Below are 18,387 nucleotides of genomic sequence, written 5' to 3' on the forward strand. Positions count from 1 at the left end.
AGAAGAATCTGCATAGGAACTTTCAAATGTATTAGTTGAGTAATTTTTGAGTTATGAACAGTTTTTGGAATTTTTATGAAATAAAATCATCCTGGAATAATTTTTTTTTTTCAAAATTTTGAATATTTTTTGAAAAATGCTGAAATAGGTGTCCAATCAATTTCAAGGGAGAATCTGCATAGGAACTCTCAAATGTGTTAGTTAAGTAGTTTTTAAGTTATGGACAGTTTTTGGAATTTTCATGAAATAAAATCATCCTGGAATAAAATATTTATTTTTTCAAAATTTTGAATATTTTTTGAAAAACGCTGAAATAGGTGTCCAATCAATTTAAAGGGAGAATCTGCATTCGAATTTTCAAGTATGTAAGTTAAGTAGTTTTTACGTTATGGACAGTTTTTGGAATTGTCATGAAATAAAATCATCCTGAAATAAAATATTTATTTTTTCAAAATTTTGAATATTTTTTGAAAAACGCTGAAATAGGTGTCCAATTAATTTAAATGGAGAATCTGCACACGAATTTTCAAATGTGTAAGTTAAGTAGTTTTTAGGTTATAGACAATTTCTGAAATTTTCAAGAAGTAAAATCATCCTGATATAATTTTTTTTTTTTCAAAATTTAGAATTTTTTTTGAAAAACGCGGAGTAAGGTTAATCAATTTAAAAAAATCTGCAGAAGTTAAGCTTTTAAAGAATCTGCACCCACATTTTCAAATGTGTGTGTCGAGTAGTTTTTACGTTATGGACAGTTTTTGGAATTTTCATGAAATAACATCATCCTGGAATGAAATATTTTTTTTTTCAAAATTTTGAATATTTTTTGAAAAACGTTGAAATAGGTGTCCAATCAATTTCAAGGGAGAATCTGCATAGGAACTTTCAAATGTGTTAGTTGAGTAGTTTTTGAGTTATGGACAGTTTTTGGAATTTTCATGAAATAACATCATCCTGGAATGAAATATTTTTTTTTTCAAAATTTTGAATATTTTTTGAAAAACGTTGAAATAGGTGTCCAATCAATTTCAAGGGAGAATCTGCATAGGAACTTTCAAATGTGTTAGTTGAGTAGTTTTTGAGTTATGGACAGTTTTTGGAATTTTCATGAAATAACATCATCCTGGAATGAAATATTTTTTTTTTCAAAATTTTGAATATTTTTTGAAAAACGTTGAAATAGGTGTCCAATCAATTTCAAGGGAGAATCTGCATAGGAACTTTCAAATGTGTTAGTTGAGTAGTTTTTGAGTTATGGACAGTTTTTGGAATTTTCATGAAATAACATCATCCTGGAATGAAATATTTTTTTTTTCAAAATTTTGAATATTTTTTGAAAAACGTTGAAATAGGTGTCCAATCAATTTCAAGGGAGAATCTGCATAGGAACTTTCAAATGTGTTAGTTGAGTAGTTTTTGAGTTATGGACAGTTTTTGGAATTTTCATGAAATAACATCATCCTGGAATGAAATATTTTTTTTTTCAAAATTTTGAATATTTTTGGAAAAACGCTGAAATAGGTCTCCAATCAATTTCAAGGAAGAATCTGCATAGGAATTTTCAAATGTGTAAGTTAAGTAGTTTTTAGGTTATGGACAATTTTTGAAATTTTCAAGAAGTAAAATCATCCTGAAATAATTTTTTTTTTCAAAATTTAGAATTCTTTTTAAAAAACGCGGAATTAGGTCAATCAACTTAAACGAAAAATCTGCACCCAAATTTTAAAATGTGTAAGTTGAGCAGTTTTGAGGTTATAAACAGTTTTTGGAATTTTCATAAAATAAAATCATCCTGGAATACAATATTTTACTAAAACTTTCTAGAAACTAAAAATAAATTAATTCAAATTAACATTGATGGGAAATTTAAAAAAGGAGTTTGTTCATTTTATTCCACGAAAGTTTCGACTTTCATTGGTTATTCAATTCTCTATTTACTAAGAGAGTTTGAGCTGAAGTTTCAAACATTTTAATAAGATTTCTCAGTGAAACTTTATAATAATAAACTCTGGATAACTTTCGAAGCATAAATTAAAAAAAAAATTAATTTTAAATTAAAATTCATATGCTAATTTATATAAATAACGAAATGAATTATTAAAATGTATAAAATGTTTATTTAGTTTGTTTAATGTAAAAAGATCCAAAGTCCTGTTATAAAAAAATGATGATCTCATATACACTAGTCTCAATAATCTCCTTGATTTTTTTTAAAGAGTTTAATATCCAATTTTAGTAACATGACCACTTTTCTATTATTTAATATATCAGCAAAATTTTACCGTCTATATTTACCTTTTCACAAGACGTACATTTCACAATACAAAACCAGTCTCAAGATCAAAGAAAACTGGGTCAGATTACGCACTGTACCTTACGTAACTTCAGCATTTCATGATTATAGGCTTCTAAACCGAGTACCCTAATAATCACATATATGTATACTTATGTTAAAACTATAGAAAACATATAAGTCAATCCCCAATTATTTGTTCCTTTCAATTAAATCTTTATTTAAAAATACAAAGGAAACATTCGTTTATAGATTCATTGGCCTGGTTAATGGATAATAAAGGTTTCATCTCTTTGTTCCAATTTGTTCCAAAAAACCTGCATAATCAATTAATTCTCTTCAATGACCGTAATCCATTCATAATATATGAAACGATTTTTCTTTATCAACAAGAATTCATTGCAACTCCATCATACACAGAATTCATGTTATTCTAAACGAATCTGAAGAGAAATTATGTATTATTGATTTATTTGGTTTTTGAATCAGGGATTCCTTGAATGATTCTTCAAGTACAGTTAAAAGAATTATTAATATTCTTGTAGTACATTAGGAGCCATTAGAGGATTTACCATAGATGTGTGTCACCTCCTGTAAATCAGCTAATAATTAAGCATCTGATGATAAAAACGGTGTAATTCTTGAATCGTGAATTCCTTAAAGCATTTTTTCAAACTACATCATACACAGAATTTATCCTATCAAACGCCTCTGAGAAGTCCGTATAGACGCATATAAGTTGACGGACCTTTTACATATTAAAGAGACCAATTTTTATTTCCTTCCATAGAACAAATAGCATTTTTTTTCCTGTAATAGCAGAATAGCTTAATCTATTGTGTGTTCCCCTATAATACTTTTGATATCTGGACCAACGTGTGATGGCACCACATATGTTCATTTCAAAACTAGGGTGAGAATGAATATTCTTGCACTGATGATAATTTATTGTGTAGTAGGAAATTGGGCTCTATATAAAAGTATCTAAATTAAATCAAGCATTTTTCTCCTTTTTGTTTAATTCGTAGCGGGTTTATCGGCGTCGTTTGATCGATCGATCAACCCCTTTTAAAAAGTCCCTATACAAGAGGTTTCTCTCGCAAAATTATTCGATGAACTGTTTTTTCATCCTCTTTAAATATAAACTTTGATAAGTCACTAACAGTTTCGACTTTATCACTGTCTACCACTTTCGGAAACTTTTATGTATTTATAATTGAGTGCTCGAAACTTTTAATGTAAGCATTTAATTCTAAATTGGTTTCGTGAGGCATTTCTATAACAAGTTTTTGACTAAAATGATTTTGTGAAATAAATGGCTCTTTGTTTTCTAGAGTCCTGTCTATAAGTGTCCTACCGACTGCTCCAAGTTTATCGTTTAAGTGCGAAAATGCACAGAAAAAAATATTATACTACGTTCATTTTTTTACATCCCAGAGAGTTAGTTTTTTAGGGTTCTCTCAATTTGTCATATTAATTGCACTGTATACAGGGTGTTCGAAAAATAGAAACTGTGCATGTTCGGACTCATGTTTATAAAAACTTTTTCTCATGTATTTTAACAAGGAATCACCCATTGAAATACCTTCGTCGATTTTTCGAACACCCTGTATACTATCCTACCGACTGCGCCAAGTCAATCTACAACCTGCTTGTTATATCATTGTCTTCGTCTGACTTTCCCTGACAATATGAGACAGATAATAGTATACAAGTTTTAAACGATTCTGGATGTTGCTTACAGTTTTAAATTTCTTGTTTCTCTCGGTTGTTATGAGCTTTAAGTTAAACACAAATAAACGTAATTTGAGACCATTGACTTTGTGTCCCTCCAATCTCTGAATTCTTATTATTAAGAGGACTCTTTTAGAAAAATTGAGTACTTTTTTGGAAAAAAAAACCTTGAATTTGATTTTTGCAAAGGATGAGGGTGAAAAGTTGGTCCAATTAATACTGTAAAAAATTAACTTTTTTTTTAGTGATAAATTACCTCAGTCGGTATGATTTCACTTTAAGTATTCTATCATGCATTTCCTTCTAAATTGCAAGGAACTATAACCCAGTCATTGATTAGATAATAATTAAAATTTGTAGGTAAGTAAAAGTGGTACTTTCACGGGTTTATTTGTGAAAGCAATTAATTTGTTTTTATTCTAAATCAATATGCGGAGTAATTCACGCGATCGGGATTTAAGAAGTATGTCTATAGTAAGAAATATGAATAATTTTTCATGTGTCGAACTTATCACCCTAAGTAAATTCAATAATGATTGGCTTAAGATTACCGATATTTAGTAAAAAACACGTATCAATGCTAGAATATTTATTAACGTAAATTTTCCTAAAAAGTGTCCATTATACAAGCAAATGCTAATGATCAAAGTAATATATAATAAAAAAATCAGTATACATAACCTGTACTCAACTGTTTATTGCAGAAAATATTTAATAGGCTGCTTGAAAAATCTGGGTTACATAATTTGTAGTTGCAAGTAAAAAAACTAGGGGTTTCTAAGAAAATTACTAGGGGGTCCTAATAAATTGAAAATAATTAATTAGTAGTATATGCTTGTAAATAATTAATTAATCGTATATATTCACTTCTAGCGCAATACTTCGGTAAATGTAAATTAAACACGCCAGCGTTCGATGATTGTGTAAAAGATGCACTGAATGACATGAGGCCTTTTTTCCAATATGGTAAGTAACTAAATAAAACCTTTAATAATGTTTAAATTTTTTGAAGTGTGCACATTGATCAATTTATTAAGCCTTTTAATGAAAAAACCTGGAGCAACTATTTAATCATACAGTAATTCTAGTAATTCCTTTCTCAAAGTGGGTAAGGTCAGAAAACTGGGTCATAACTCACTTAATGTTGCTTTGACAGTAATTATTTATACTAGCAATGGAAGACCACGCAATTCTATAAATAATGTCAATAAAATGTGTTAGTCAGATTAACGGTTTAAAAGTTACACTCATTTAAAGTTTGGGTGACGTCACTGGTGGCTCAGGATGTTCAGCTCAAACTCTTCGGCAGATAACTCTGGATCTATTGAACTTAGAGTCACGAAATAAATTTCCGTTGAAAGATAAAGACATTTTTAACAATTCTTACAAATACCTCAAATTGTCTAAATGTATTAGAAGAGCAGTTATCCAGCCTGGAATGTCTCTAAGCACTCTCAAAGGAAGTAAGGCCAGGAAACTGGATCGCAACTCCCTTAATATTGCTTTGACAGTAATTATTTATACTAGTAATGGAAGACCACGCGATTCTATATAAATAATGTCAATAAATTGTGTTAGTCGGATTAACGGTTAAGGAGTTACACTCATTTAAAGTTTGGGTGACGTCACTGGTGCCTCAGGATGTCAACCTCAAACTCTTTGGCAGATAACTCTGGATCTATTAAAGTTAGAGTCACGAAATAAATTTTCATTGAAAGATAAATTAATTTTTAACAATTCTTATAAGTAACTTAAATTGTCTAAATGCATTAGAAGAGCGGTTATCCGGCTTGGAACTCCTCCAACCACTCTCAAAGGGGTAAGTCCAGGAAACTGGGTTACAACTCACTTAATGTTGCTTTGACAGTAATTATTTATACTAGCAATGGAAGACCACGCGATTCTATATAAATAATATCAGTAAACTGTGTTAGTCAGATTAACGGTTAAGGAGTTACACTCTTTTAAAGTTTGGGTGACGTCACTGGTGCCTCAGGACGTTCACCTCAAACTCTTTGGCAAATAACTCTGGAGCTATTGAACTTAGAGTCACGAAATAAATTGCCATTGAAAGACAAATGTATTCTTAACAATTCTTATAAGCACCCCAAATTGTCTAAATGTATTAGAAGAGCACTTATCCAGTCTGGAATATCTCCAAGCACTCTCAAAGGGGGTAAGGCCAGGAAACTGGACCGCAACTCACTTAATGTTGCTTTGACAGTAATTATTTATACTAGCAATGGAAGACCACGCGATTCTATATAAATCATGTCAATAAACTGTGTTAGTCAGATTTACGGTTTAAGAGTTACACTCTTTTAAAGTTTGGGTGACGTCACTGGCGCCTCATGATGTTCACCTCAAACTCTTTGGCAGATAACTTTGGATCTATTGAACTTAGAATCACGAAATAAATTTCTGTTGAAAGATAAATGTATTCTTAACATTTTTTATAAGTACCTTAAATTGTCTAAATCTATTACAAAAGTAGTTATTCAGCCTGGAAAGTCTCCAAGCACTCTCAATGATAGTATGTTAAGGAAAATGAGTCAACACTTACTAATTATTAATTTTATAATATTTTTTAAAATTTTAAAGTCAGTTTTACCTCAGGGTATTAACCTTAAACTCTTTGAATCCTACTAGAGTAGTTAGGAGAAAGGACTCACTGCAAAGTATAAAACACTTCAATTATGTATCTTAATGACGGTAATTGTATCTTCGAATTCTAGTTGCTCCCAAACATTCACTTTCAAGTTTTTTCAATTTGTATACAGGTTCGGCAACTATCTTCCTTGGGTGCCAAGGCCAGACCTGTATACACCGTAAAATAAATAAATTGCAGATAATCGTGCAGTGAAAATATTATTTTTCTTCTCTGTCTTTCTTCTTTGGGTGTCAAACTGGTCATGCATTAACACGCAATAGAAATTAATAGGCATCTATCTTTTCCTTTTTAAGTTGTAACTTAATTCCTGGATTTCCGCACGCAAGACCTTAGTTGACCATACGTGTATATAATCAGCAAGACACTTTACCTTAGAACTTACCTGACATCATCACCATCAATAATTCAAGCCACATTAGATTCGTTAATGCCCTTAAACTGATTTTACTCGGATTTAATAGAAATGAAGCTTAAATATAATTTTTTTTGACATTATTGAAACTGACTGGATTAAATTTGACTTTAGGACTCCCACAATATGGCGTCGAACCGTTTGACCCATTTTACGCCAACGAAATCCATCAGAAGAGAAGCGGTCCTTTCTTTAATTACAAATTGGTGCTGCGAAACGTAACCGAAGCGGGCTGGACCGATTCTCAAGTAACGAATTTCAGGTTCGTATTGGCATTAACCTCTTAGTATATTTTCCAATTTTGTTGTACAATAGACATTTATTAACAATAATTTAATGAGATATAAGAATATTGATAGTCTAGGACCAGAATTATATTATAATGTCATCCAAATATCCTTTTCTCAGAGGGTCACAGGATCAAGCGCTTGGAATTAATTAATACTTAAATTTGTTTCTTCCAGGCACTTAAAGAGAGAGAGAGAGGCAGAGAGAACCTTTTTTTTTTCTTTTTTTTTTCATAAAAATTTCAGAGAGGGTGTAACAAATGACTCATTTAACTGCCTGGAACTAGTGATGTTTCTTCCAGGCACTTAAGAGAGGAAGAGAGGAGGACAAAGGGAAACTTTTTGTCTTTCTATTTTTTCTTAAAAATTTCAAAGAGGGTTACAAGATTGATTTATTCAACTGCCTGGAATTAGTTAAACATTTCTATCTCTTTTAGACAATTGAAACAGACCGACAGAGAGAGAGAGAGAGAGAGAGAGGGTAACAGGATTAGAAAATTTTGTTTCTTCCAGGTACTTGAGAGAAAGAGAAGGACAGAGAAAATATATAATATTTCAAAGAGGGTTAAAAGAATGACTCATTCAAATGCTTGGAATTAGTAAAACATTTCTATCTCTTTTAGGCTATTGAGATAGATAGACAGAGAGAGAGATAGAGGGTAACACGATTAGAAAAACCACTCAGGAGCCTGAAATTAGTTAATAATTAAATTTGTTTTTTCCAGGCACTTGAGAAAGAGAGAGAAGGATGGAGAAAACTTTTTGTTTGTCTATTTTTTCTTAAAAATTTTAAAGAGGGTTATAGAAATGACTCATTAAACTGCCTGGAATTAGTAAGACATGTCTATCTCTCATTACCAAGAGACAGAAATAGAAAACTCACTCTATCAAGTGCCTGGAATTAGTTAATAATTAAATGTCTCTGACAGGCACTTACAGGAGAGAAGGACAGAGAGAATTGTGTTCAAAAGTATAGAACCTCTTTGTCTTTCTATTTTTCTCTAACTCATTTAACTCTCTGGAATTAGCAAAACATTTCCATCTCTTATAGACAGTTGAAACAGAAAGAGAGAGTGTCACAGAACTGACTCGATTGCAATTAGCCTTATTGACATTTATTTGATTAGAGAACTCGATGATAAAAGGTCTGGAGGTGGTAGATGGGTCTCAGACAAAGATCCTAATTGTCCAAGACACAATGGAACTGATTCTTTTAGTTGAAAAGAAGCTGAAAGCTGAATTTCAAAACAGAAAGGCACCTTTTAATGAATTTTCCTTAGGTTTTGGTCAAAAAATTCCTATATAGACTGACAATGTTACATACGGAAAAGGAACCTTTCCCCAACCTTTTGACCTCGCGTTCGTCCTATATACGCTTTATCCGTCTCAGTTTATATCCTGGGTTTATTTTTGGAAAATAACCGCCGGTAATAAATCTGGCAGTTAGTTGTGTGGATTAAAAAAATAACACGCTCTTCCAAGTACCAACAAAAAAAGGGGCTTTCCAAACATCAGTTATAACGTTTGTGCGAGTATATCGTAAAAGTAGTGCCGAGACACAAGCACATTACTAAAGTAGTTTGCGGCAAACTTAGTTTCAAGCTGGAAATTAGCCATTTGTACCAGAAAAATGTTGGATATCCTCTTTTTAGGCATAAGTCATCAACTGGCACCCACTCATTGAACCCTCCCATTAGTGTTCTTTGAGAGGCTGCCACGTCATCAGCATAATCAACCTAAATTTTAAAAAAGTGACTCGAAACTCAAACATTTTCGCTGCCGGTAGATGAGCCTAGAATACTCTAGGTGCCAACAAGTTTTTTTAAGTCAGATTTATTAAAATGAAATTATCTATAGTTTTGCTAATTTATTTTGATATAACGACAACTAGGAACATAAAAAAAATTAAGAGTCAACGCGGGAGACGCGAATTACAAAATACAAAATATGTAAATATTCAAAAAATTCATAGAAATATAAAAAGTACAAACATATAATGAAATACAAAAAAAATATTTAAATTTTTTTACTTTTTACACTTTTTTGCATAAATAGCCATTATAGAATGCTTCACAAATATAGCAAAATTATCTCTTGCTTTTCATCAATATGTTATCTCAATCAAATCCAAATTACAAAATTGAAAAACCATTTATATTTAATAATAATCTGATTTATATGACGGAAAGAAAGTTTTTAGACCCCGTTAGAACCCCATTAATCCTTTGTTGCCAAAAGGAATCCTGTAATTAAATATCAATTAAAGAGTTAAATCAATAAAGGACAAGAAGCCAATGAAAACATTGAGGTACTCTAGAAGGCATCATCAGAAATACAACCATCGATCTTCATCATCAGAGATAAAAATAAATTGACTTGGTCAAAGGCCTTAGACAAATCAACTTGATATTTTTTTATTTTTCAATTTTAAACCTTTTTAATGTACAGGGTGTCCCATTTTGGGTACTTTTGCGGGATATCTCCGTTATTTTTAGAGATAGAGAGTTGCGGTTTTCGCGACACTGTGCTACTTTTTTGTAAAACTATAGGTAAAATTTTCATAGCCCTTTTATTTGAAGAATTTTGGTGAAGCAGTTTCCAGAAAACATCCCTGGAAAAGATTGGATTAAATCTTTTCTTCTAAGAAACCCAACACTAACGCTACGGTTTGCGAGTAACATAAAAAGATCACGGGCCGAAATAAATGAAGAAACCATAACTGAATATTTTAATAATTTGGAGGAAGAACTTAAGAAGGACGTTCCGCCAAATTCTATTTGGAACTATGACGAAACGAATCTAAGTGACGATCCTCCGGGTCGTAAAAGAGTTCTGACCAAACGCCGGACCAAATATATAGAGAGGGTCTTAAATACTAGCAAATCTGCGGTGTCCATTATGTTTTGCGGTAACGCTGCTGGCGACGTGCTTCCTCCCTACGTTGTAGATAAATCGGACAAGCTATGGTCAACTTGGATAGAGAATGGTCTTATTCTTTTATTTCTCTGGTTATGCCCAAATTAAAAAAGATTCCTGGGAAAAAAGTGATTATAGGCGACAACTTATCCTCCCATATTCACCCACAGTTATTCAGAATTGCGAACGAGAAAATATCTAATTTTTGTGTCTTCCTGCCAACTCCACCCATTTAACGCAACCCCTAGACGTAGCCTATTTTCATCCCGTGAAGGTAGCTTGGCGGAAAATTCTACTCGATTTCAAGACCCACAACATCAATACTGGCTCCATCCCCAAAAGCATTTTTTCTCAACTCCTTAAAAGGCTAATGGAGGCTGTTAGTAAACAGAGTGGAAAAAATCTTGAAAATGCGGAATTTTCCCAAACAAAGAACAAGTGTTAGAAAGAATTCCAAGTTACAACAGAAATCAGCAAAATCCCGTCGAAATAGCAGCGAGGGTAAGTGATGTGGTTATTAATTTCTTGGAAATAAATAGAGGAATAAACTCTGAACCAAAACAAAAACGCACACGGAAAATTGAGGTAACTGCTGGAAAAAGTATCAGCTCGGATGATCTTCAAAATCGCAAGATAGCAGAATAGTCCAGGGAATCTGTACCAAATTTCATGAAAAAAAAAATTGCAACCCGCAAACGAATGACTGGATATGGTAAAGGGGTTCATAAGAAACACAAAAAAAAATAAATTCATACCTGGGGTAGTTGCGGGGTGGTTTTGCGGGGGTGAAAACTGAAAAAAACAGCTGGAGCATTTTTCTATCGCCATTTCCGGCGAAAGTTGACGCCCAAATGAAAAGTGCTTAATGGCAAAGTTGTAGACAATATAAAAATCTATAATTTTTGTAGAGGGCACTTTTGAACATAACCTCAAAATGTTCAAGATAAATGCAAAAATTGCGAAATTTTTTTTTTTCGTTTTTTATTTTTCATTTATCCAAAAATTATGCAATTTTCATAAAACTTGGTATAAATATACCCTTTAGTATCCTAAATAATCTCTATTTTATTTAGTACTATACAATAACAATTTTTCAAGAAATTCAAGTTTTTCGAAAAAATTACTTTTTTTTTAAACGAAATTTGTCCTTCAGAGAATTGTCCTAGGAAGTTCATATGGGACTCATTTTTTTTGTTTTTAAGCCAAAAAATGCAAAAAACTGAAATTTTTTTTTTGCAACAATGAACTTTTTAATAATTGTTAATAATTTACTATTAATTTTTAAAATGTCAAAGAAGTAATAGCACTACTAGATTCTACGAAAAAAAATACATAAAAAAATATATATTTCATATTTTAGGTTATGTTCAAAAGTGCCGTCTACAAAAATTATAGATTTTTATATTATCTACAACTTTGCCATTAAGCACTTTTTATTTGAGCGTCAACTTTTGCCGGAAATAGCGATAGAAAAATGCTCCAGCTGTTTTTTTTCAGTTTTCACCCCCGCTAAACCACCCCGCAACTACCCCAGGTATGAATTTATTTTTTTTGTGTTTCCTATGAACCCCTTTACCACATCCAGTCGTTCGTTTGTGGGTTGCAATTTTCTTGTTAAAAAGTACAGATTCCCCGGACTAGAAAGCCTTGATAAAACTGAAAAAACTAAAAAAAAAATGGTCACTAAGAAAACACAATCCAAGAAAGCAGAAACAAATGAAAATAAAAATAAAAAAAAAGGAAAAAACAAACACAAATAACAATAAGAAAAATAACATACAGACACTGAATTCTAGGGAAAATATAGATGAGATGACCTTGGAGGCCGCTGAAGAAGAAATTGATAATTTTCTTGCAGAAATAGATAATATGCCTGAACCGATTGAAGTTGTAAATGATACTGAGCCTGGAACCTGGCGGCCTATCGAAAATCAAAAAAAAGAAGGAAACAAAATATGAATCGGATTCAGACACAAGTATTTCTAGTTCCAGTTTAGTTTACATGGATAATTCGTCAGAAAATGATTTTGAATTTTATTCTATCGGTGACTACGTACTTGTTACCGAACCCAATTCTCTAGATTCCTTTCCTGGCAAATTTGATGGGTATGCCAAGGACATTCGGTTTGGCTGGGTTTTAGAAATGGTCCATGTTAAAAAAAATATTTGGAAGTGGCCTGAACAGCCCTTACGAAATTCCTACCAAGTGGCATATTTTGATGTCTGTGGAGATCCATCTATCATAGTCAGGGATAATTTCATGTTTAAAACTTTAAGGCTTTTATATTTTTTGATTTTTTTTGCCATAATTATGTTTTATCAAACATACCTTCTCTGAAATTCTAAAAAAATCAAATTATATTTTTGTTTTTTATTATTTATTAAATGAGTCAAATATATCCATCCGAATGGGTGTCTTTGCCCAAGCCTTTAAAATAAACCTAAATAAGCACAAAATATTGTATGGAACATACCCGATCCTTGAGGGTGACATTTCATACTCACTTTTTTTGAAATAGGACTTAGTTACATACTGTTAGGTAGATAGTTCAATTAAATACATTTAGACTCAAATAAAACTAATATAAATTTTGCATTTTTTGTGATATTATATATAAAAAAAATTAGACAAATTTTAAAACTGGGTCAAAGTCACCCGACTTTACAGTACTGTTATATATTTTTGAAAAAGTAGACCAATTTTATGAACTATAAATATATAGAGTGTTCCATTTAAAAAAACATAATTTTGGGTTATAGCTCAAAAACTATTAATCAAAAAAAAATCTATACCACATAGGATCTCTATGGAAAAAAATCTATAAGAAAGAGTTTTTACTTTTACAAAAATTGTACGGAGACACGACGGGGGTCCCAAAATACAAAAATTTCAAAAATACCCTGTATCTTAAAAAGGGCTATAAAAATTTTGTTAACAGCATCTTTAGTTTTACGAAAAAGTAGCATAGTGTGCGAAAACCGCAACTCTCTATCACTAAAAATAACGGAGATATCCCACAAAAGTACCCAAAATAGGACACCCTGTACATAATCTGCTGAAGCATCTTATCCTTACCAGAAATTGATAACTAATTAAAAGTAAACAATTCTTTCATGCCATTTTTACTGTTCCCCCTACAGCCTGACGTTCGCACGAGGAAATAAATTTAATTTGTCCCTAAAAAAAGTGTAGGCGTGTTTTTTTTTTAATAAAATCCCACCCCGAAAAATAGGAATTGAGGATTTTTTTTCACGTTCAAAGAGAAATTTATTAATTACTTTGATATTTCAGGAGCGAATTTCCCAAAAATCAGATTAAAGTGACGCAGATTTTCCCGGATAAACGATTGAACGGGTACTACGAGATCGACGGCACGTTTCTGGGGCAAAAAGTGAAAAATTCCGGGGCGTGGGACTTAAAATTGTTCGATTACTCTCAAACGCTTACCGTCAGTCGGAAACCGCAAAAAGATCTGGACGGGGAATACATGAGAAGACCTCCAATAAAAGTAAGCACTCTTCATTATTATTATTATTTTTAGAATTATTGTTACTATGAAATTTTCTCGATTTTATCAATGTCTATTTTCCAGTTAATCACTCCAAAACCATAAAGCAGTATAGGAATTGCAAACTGCTCTATCTTGTCTGCTCTTCAGAATATTTGAGACCTTGCCATGTAGAGTTTGCTCCATCTATGCAGCTATATTAAATTCGAGATCTTTGTATTACAGATTTAAGGTAAATACACTTGAAGTTCCTGTATCTTGTTGTGTACCTTATTCTTAGGTACTTATAGATATTCACCATTCTTTGACCACCTTATTTATGAGATAGCAAAAGTCTTTTTGTTGGTGCATTGTCCTGACTCCTCTCTTTCAACATTAGTCCTGCGGCATTTCCAAATATTTATAAGTATCTTCTAATTGCACATTTTAATGTCCTGAAACTGGACTACTCTGAATATCGTACTTATCAAGTCCAAATGACTGATTTTTTTAACGGTGATACCTAAAGAGTCCGCCCTGACTCTCTCCTTAAAGATTCACATTATCAACAAACTTATCGTTGTTACTTGTATTGAGTCTGTATCCAATATTTGCATTATTAAGGAGTGTAAATAGAAGGTTCAATGATTATTTCAGTGACAAAGCGTCTCCTTGGAAATAATTCGATTTTAGAAGAATATTATTGGTTGGTAATATAGCACCCCTCTCACTTTGGGACGTACATTGTAGATTTCCAATATCTCATCTGTCATGAGTGACAGAATCAAAGGCCTTAAGATAATCTATCAATATCTCCCTTTTTGGTCTGGGGTTGTTTTATATATCTATCATAATTTATATATATCCTCCGATACAACTTTTTTGCTCATTTAGCTCAATACTGTTGGTAGGACAGTGTTTATACAGGGTGTTTTCTAAAGACATGCTAATATTAAAGCGGGTGATTCCTGGATCAATTTTAAGAAAAAAAGTCCCTATGAATATATGTCCTAAACGTCTTAATTTTTGAGATACAGGGTGTTAAAGTTTGAAAAAAAAATCAGTTTTTTAATAATAACTTAAACAATATTGTAGACATTTTTATGAAATTTGATACGTGTATTCTATGCGTCAAGAAGCATTTTTTGATGTGCAAAAAATGTTTTTTTCTCTGCCAGTGGCGTCCCTACAGGTCTTCTATTGAATATTTTTAGTGAAAAAAATACTACGCCACTGCTTTTTCTTAAAATAAAAATTACTTCTTAAATCCCCAATTATTTTTTAGCAGATTTTATTTCTTGGTTTTTTTTGTACAACGCATAGTTTTCGCTTAAAAAAATAAAAACAATTTTACTTCCCTAAAAATCTCGCGATGCAAGGCTTTTTAGGGAAGTAAAATTGTTTTTATTTTTTTACGCAAAAACCATCCGTCGAACAAAAAAAAACTAAGAAATCAAATTTGCTAAAAAATAATTGAGGACTTTAAAAACAATTTTTATTTTAAGAAAAAGCAGTGGCGTAGTATTTTTTTCACTAAAATTATTCAATAGAAAACCTATAGGGACGTCACTGGCAGAGAAAATATTTTTTTTTGTACATCAAAAAATGCTTCTTGACGCATAGAATACACGTACCAAATTTCATAAAAATGTCTACAATATTGTTTAAGTTATTATTAAAAAACTGATTTTTTTTTCAAACTTTAACACCCTGTATCTCAAAAATTAAGACCTTTAGGACATATGTTCATAAGAACTTTTTTTCTTAAAATAGGTCCAAAAATCACCCCCTTAAATATTAGCACGTCTTTCAGAAACACCCTGTATATTCGCTTCGTAGAGAAGTGACGTAAATAGTTTATATACAACTGACCTTAGAATTAATCGCGTCCTATCGATCCTACGATTTTCTGATCCACTGAGTCCAATGCCTTTGACAAATCCAAATATTTGATTCATTTAAAGGAACAATGCAGTGGCATAGTGTAAATGTAACAGCTACATTGTATGGTATTAAGAAATGAAGAAAGTTTATAGATAATAATTAATATAAGACTAAAATTTTATGGTTTTCGTTTTTCATCTTCTTTTTCGTTTCGTTCTTTCGATTCAATGTGCATCAATCAGGCTCATCTTATTATCGCAGTCACACCAAATGTCTCTTTCATTTGCTCTTATTGCTTACTCCCTCTTCAAATGTCTTTTAGACAATTCCTCTTGCTCTTTGACTTATTTATATCAGCTCAAGATTAGAAGCCATAGATCAGCTTCTATTCAATGCAAATGCTTCTTTCTTCAGTTGATCATCTAGAAAAAAAATCTTTTTGCACTAAATTTTGATTAAACTTTCTCCTCTTACTCTTCCTCTTCTCCATCTTCTTCCTTGCTCTTCCTACAAGTCATCATCTAGTAGTTCTCAAAATTAGGACTCTTTGTACCTGTAAAATAATGAACCAAACTTGGAAACCTTACTGGATAATTCTTGAGCCAACAATTCCGTAGTCTAATGGCCTGAAAAACTTCTTTAGCTATAAACTAATCCTCAAACATTTCTCCGATACTCTTTATTGAACATTTACACTTAATTGGACCTCTTACAACACATGTTCAAATTGTCTCAGGTTAACCTCAATACTTTTAGTTACCTGTCTTGAAATAATTCTGGTGCATCATAGATCTTTGCACATCACTCTTTCCATTGGATCCAGCGGTTAGGATATTATTGACCGAGATATTCCCTGACAGGTCTGGAAAAGTGACCAAAGTCACCATTATGCGTCTACGTAATTGTAGCTCATTTTGTAAACAATCTAAATAGAATTCGCCGTTTAAATTCCGTGCAGTTGCAGACCAGATTCTCTTGCCTTATTACCTAAAACGGTCTTTCCTGAATCTTATAAGGGTATCGTAGTTCATTCAGGTCCATTCCTCCTCTTCTTTGGATATTCTTCAGATACTCATCATAATATATCTGCTTTAGCACCGAGTTTAAACGTTTTTTCCAAGTACGTCTATCTGATTTCATTGAGCGTTCTTTGCTCATTATCATTAAACCTAAGACACATTTTATTTTTTTAAGGTCAAATGTAACATCCAAACATGTAAAAAACTGGAGCTGCACATAGGGAATTTAGCTGGTGGTCGAACGATCGTTGGTAAGCAAATAACGGTTTCCTTAATACCGCTTACTATAGTGGTTTCTTACAGAAAACATGTTAGACTGGATAATAAACACCGCCTGGCAGCCTGGATTCGTTATAATGGCCCCTTTGATAAACGACCTGGTAGGCACCGCATTTTCCGACATTTTCAACAAGGATTTCCAGTATTTCCCCTTTGAGAGCATTTTTCACGAATAAAAAAGTCTGAGAAATATTTAGTTCTTAATCAACCATTGTACATATTATACATATTATAAAAAGTCTTTCTTTATTTTTGTAATTTAGAAAATAGTCTGTTGCTCAATAAAGTTTCTGTTTATAGGACCTTTAATTTACCGCTCTAATAAATAAGAAACAATATCACAATAAAATTAAAACCTCATTTCGTGGGTTTAATGAAATTCCGTGGCGTGGAATAAGAAGAGCAGTTTATCGGTTTATTTACATTAGAACTTGAGATCCTGCAAGAACTTTAGGAGAATATTTTAAGGAACTTTCCGGTCTAGATAATGAAAACTGTATCGATTTTTTACAATAAACATTTGGATTTATATTAGAATAGGAACACCTACTTAATTTTTTGAAAAACACCTCTATAAAGCCTTCTTTAAAATTGTGCAATAATTTTTTCCAATTACACGTACCTGGTGTATTAAAAATATGCTGCTCTTATAAGTGTTGATGAGTTTGTTCCTTTTTACTAAAAAATGCTGCACATCCGTAAGTTTGCGTTCATAATTGGCGCAGTCGGTAGGACATACTTTCACTACTAAGAACAGAATATTGAATAAATATTACACAACACTATTTCATATAGTAGGTAAAGTCAATAAATGGTTATTTAGTGAACTTGATGATAAAAAATATTACTTATATATATAGTATCAGTGGGCAGTTTGATTGACTAAAAGAATAATTTCATTACTTCCAGGCAATTAAATCTGAACGTTAATCTCAGGGACCTTTCAGGAAATTTCCTTTATTTGCAGCTGACACGATTATTCTCTGGCATCGATGCTGAGCATGTGAGTGTAAGGAAATAAAGCAAATTTAATGGGCTTTTCAGTGGTACCAAACATTTTTGAATAGGTTCAATGCTAACCGAGATACAGGGAGTTGAATTTGCAGTATTCCTTATTACTGTTTTTTGTGGAACATCCTGTATATCTCCTTAATGGATGGATGTAAGAAAATTTATGTAGAGCAAGTAAATGAAAGAAATTAAATGAGCTTTCCAGTGGTATCAAACATTTTTCAATAGACTCAATAATAACTGAGATACAGGGTCTAATTATTGAGTTTTATATAACACCCTGTACATCTCCCTAAGGAATGGACCTACAAAAATTTATATAGACTAAGTAAATGAAGGAAATGTAATGAGCTTTTCAGTGGTACCAAACATTTTTAAATAGACTCAATATTAACT

At 31.9% G+C, this 18,387-nt stretch overlaps 1 protein-coding gene across 2 annotated transcripts in view; it reads left to right on the forward strand.

Moving 5' to 3' along the window:
- Positions 1–17,289, forward strand: part of LOC126745585 (uncharacterized) — a 37,299-nt gene extending 20,010 nt beyond the window's left edge. For both annotated transcript variants that reach the window (XM_050453492.1, XM_050453491.1), the window contains exons 2-6: positions 4,898–4,990; positions 7,222–7,369; positions 13,603–13,819; positions 16,877–16,952; positions 17,005–17,289. In XM_050453492.1, coding sequence (XP_050309449.1) covers positions 4,969–4,990; positions 7,222–7,369; positions 13,603–13,819; positions 16,877–16,952; positions 17,005–17,156 — 615 coding nt within the window. In that variant the 5' untranslated portion in view covers positions 4,898–4,968 and the 3' untranslated portion in view covers positions 17,157–17,289. The remainder of the gene's footprint in view (positions 1–4,897; positions 4,991–7,221; positions 7,370–13,602; positions 13,820–16,876; positions 16,953–17,004) is intronic.
- Positions 17,290–18,387: the final 1,098 nt, after the last annotated feature.

Source organism: Anthonomus grandis, chromosome 16, assembly GCF_022605725.1.
Source record: "Anthonomus grandis grandis chromosome 16, icAntGran1.3, whole genome shotgun sequence".
Taxonomy (NCBI): Eukaryota; Metazoa; Arthropoda; class Insecta; order Coleoptera; family Curculionidae; genus Anthonomus; species Anthonomus grandis.